At 49.5% G+C, this 3,326-nt stretch overlaps 1 protein-coding gene across 1 annotated transcript in view; it reads left to right on the forward strand.

The window, feature by feature from the left end:
* Window positions 1–766: 766 nt before the first annotated feature.
* LOC119394985 (uncharacterized) overlaps window positions 767–3,326 on the forward strand; it is a 2,981-nt gene continuing 421 nt past the window's right edge. Inside the window, exons 1-3 of the mRNA XM_049416044.1 lie at window positions 767–1,210; window positions 1,284–1,409; window positions 2,970–3,159. Of these exons, the coding sequence (XP_049272001.1) occupies window positions 873–1,210; window positions 1,284–1,409; window positions 2,970–3,159 (654 nt within the window). The 5' untranslated portion in view covers window positions 767–872. The remainder of the gene's footprint in view (window positions 1,211–1,283; window positions 1,410–2,969; window positions 3,160–3,326) is intronic.

The raw sequence follows: 3,326 nt of genomic DNA on the forward strand, positions 1-3,326 counted from the left end.
CATCGATTCCCAGAACGCGTGGGATCTGCCGGCTTTTTTTTACGCCCAATATTGCGTAAAAAAGGCGGTGTCGCCATCGTAAACGTAAACTACGGTATTCTCACCGTATACCATGCCGCGGGCATGCGCATTGACTTTTAGGAGAGAAGAAAGGAAAGAGGAGGAGCGGCGTCGTGCGCTCGCCTTTCGTTCCCCGCCGCTCATGCACGCGCGTGGACGCTGCGACGACTGCTTGGCGCGCCGGCGCACCTTGTGTTACGGTACTCGCGAGAAACCGGGCATGCGCAGAGCGGCGCAGATACGGCAAGGAACAGCCGGCTCGGCGCCCGATGCGTCACCAGTCTCGCCATTTTCGAAGGCTCTGCTATCGGCGCTGGTTTGGAATCCGTTGGGCCACGTATTGTACTCCCGCTGCAGGTACGTCGCAGTCTTTTCTTAAAACTTAATCGCGCAGTGATGCATGCGAATGATGTGTGTGCTCTGGAAGTATCAGAAAGCCATTTGACTTCACTGGCTGGATTTTGTGCACTTACTCTCATGACTTTCTTGAATAGACGTCTTGTTTGTGTTTGCACCGCATGCACTGCTGTATACTTCGCCTTGCATGGGTACGCGCCGACTTAGTGCGCGATTATTTTCCTTGTATGTGCCAGTGCAAGAAAGCATGAATATGAACCTTCGAGTTAAGGGGCTGATATACTCCAGCGTAACGTCGACGCGCACGCACGCTCTGCACAGCGACGCTACGCTAACAAACGCGCAGCACATTAAGGCTCGTTCACACCGGCGACTAGCACCGGTCGCGCGACCGTTTGCGACTGGCGACCAAAAAGCGACTGAAAGCGACCGATGTTCACACCGGCAGAGGCTGCATGCGAGCGACCGGAAGTCGCAAACCCAGAGAGTCACGTCCGGATCTCGTTATCAGCGAGAACTTTGGAGACCGCCGCCAGTCAGCTGATCGCCGCCAACTGAGCGCGCCGGGTTTATTGTTTTCTTTGGGCGTCATGGACTACGATTCCAGTGAAGAAGAAGAGATCGTCACTGTGCTGATGTGCTCAGCCATCGCGTCAGCGCTGGCAGAGCGGAAGCCTTCAAAGAAGAAGAGGCGGTGGTGGGTGCGACCGTCGCTTCGCTCGCGAGAGGTTGCTGGCCACGCAAGCCGCCTGCTTCCCGACCTGCGCTCGCACGACGAAGAATATTTCCGAGAGTAAGTTTCTCGTTGTTTTGCGTCCCTGTAAGCTAGTGCGTAATCCATTTTCTCTTTTTTTGATGATGTTTAGCTTCCTGCGAATGCCGCCAAGAACTTTTGACACATTGCTAGAGCTGCTGCGTCCCGCCATCTCGAAGCAAGACACTAACTACCGGCCTGCAATTTCGGCGCATGATCGCCTGGCCATGACCATTAGGTAAGAGCTTGTGGTCTGAAGAATAATATGCGGCGACTTGTGGATGCGCTTCGCTTGTAAGCAAGTTTGCTTGAGTGGAACGAGGTGTTAGTGCATGTTTGACGTAGGTGACCTCGGTGGTGCAGTCGTTAAGGTGGTCAGCTGTTGACCCGAAGGTCGCGGATTTGATCCCGGCAGCAGCGATCGCACTTAGGTGGAGGCCAAATGCTAGAGGGACATGTTAGCGCGTTGTCAGCGCACGTACAGGGGCTCCAAAAGTTAAACGGAGCACGCGAGATGTAGTCAAGCTACGCAAAAGTGAATGCCAGCGCGCTCCATCAGAGAAGTGGTTCATTATTTTGTATACGGAAATGATGGCACTATCGTCTGGCACATTTCCGCATAAAAATGAGGAACCGCTTCTCTGATGGAGCGTGCTGACATTCACTTTTGCATAGCTTGACCACAGCTCGCGTGTTCCGTTTAACTTTTGGAGCACCTTGTACGCTCAAGAATCCCAGGTGGTCTAAATTTTCGAAACCCTCCATTTTGGCTTTCCGCATAATCAGTACGTGATTTCCGCGCGTAAAGCGCCAGAAAATGTTATCATGCGCTACACAAAGGCATGATGTTCGTCCTTTTAGTGTGGACCTAGAGAAAGTGTGCACATACCAGTTGTGAACCTTTCAGTTCCCATTTTCTGTTTTCCTGACGTGCAGATACTATGTAACGCGCAATTGCCTATTATAACAGGAATCATTTGAAGCAGATAGTTACTACAATGAAGGTAGCGTGTGCAAGGATGCAGGCATTAAATTCACGACAAATCACTTTCCTGCTTGAGGCACTCAAAGAATACCGATGCCAGAAATATTTTTCAAAATGGGGGAGGGAGGGCGTTCAACCACCCACCCTTTATGTATGTGTGTGCGTGTGTGTCTGCGCGTGCTTGCACATGTACACATGAGAAATTTAAAAAAAACATGGGGAGAGTTTAACCCCCCCTTGCTACATCAATGCTTGTGTTCTGTTAAATTGGCAGTGACGCAACGTATTGTAGGCAGCAGTGCACCGTGTAAGAGTTATTTTAAACAATAGTCTACAGCGATGTGTGTCGCAAGAAATAGATTCACCTTGCAGCTACAACTTTTCAGAAATGCATCCCTTGCACATTGCTACGAGCATGTGTTGGAAGCCCTTTTTGAACTTGACTAGGAATGTGAGCGCATACGCTGATCCCTGAAGAGTCTGATATATGCTTATGATTCCACAAAATGTGTATAACTGAAGCACGCATGTATTTATACGTGATATAAGTGAAGCACTTGTTTCATAGTAGTACACACAGGAATATTCACTGCATATGCAGCTGCTTGCAGAACGCGCAAGCAGTGCGCTGAGAAAGCAGTAAATGTTAAGTGACCAGTCACATGTAAAGTGAAATAATTTGTGAAGGTACCTGACTTAATAAAGAATGCTATCTCAGAAAGGATTGCCATCATAAGGGCTGAGCAGTGCACCTAACACATGCCAATTTCAGTGTATTGATTTCCTTAATGCTGTATCTTATTGCCTTGACAGGTTTCTGGCCACAGGCGAGACGCAGAGGGACGTGGCCTTTAACTTTCTTGCAGGAAGGTCCACAGTCAGCTCTATAGTGGCGGAGGTTACTCAGGCCCTTTGGCTTGTACTCGAGCCACTGTACCTCCAGCACCCTTCAACGGCAGATGAGTGGATGAAGGTATGCCATGCTTGTTTTTCCAGCAAGCTTGTAGCAGCCAAACAAGACACATTGCTTGCTTGTACTGCTTTGTGTGGCGTAATTAAAATGTAGTTAGGACATTACCAAATAGGCACAGGCTTCACGACACTACCTTCAGGCACTGCGTAATAGATTGGTCCTTAAAGACATGAAACGGCTATTTGAGCAATTTGTGT

This window comes from Rhipicephalus sanguineus, chromosome 5 (genome assembly GCF_013339695.2).
Source record: "Rhipicephalus sanguineus isolate Rsan-2018 chromosome 5, BIME_Rsan_1.4, whole genome shotgun sequence".
Lineage (NCBI taxonomy): Eukaryota > Metazoa > Arthropoda > Arachnida > Ixodida > Ixodidae > Rhipicephalus > Rhipicephalus sanguineus.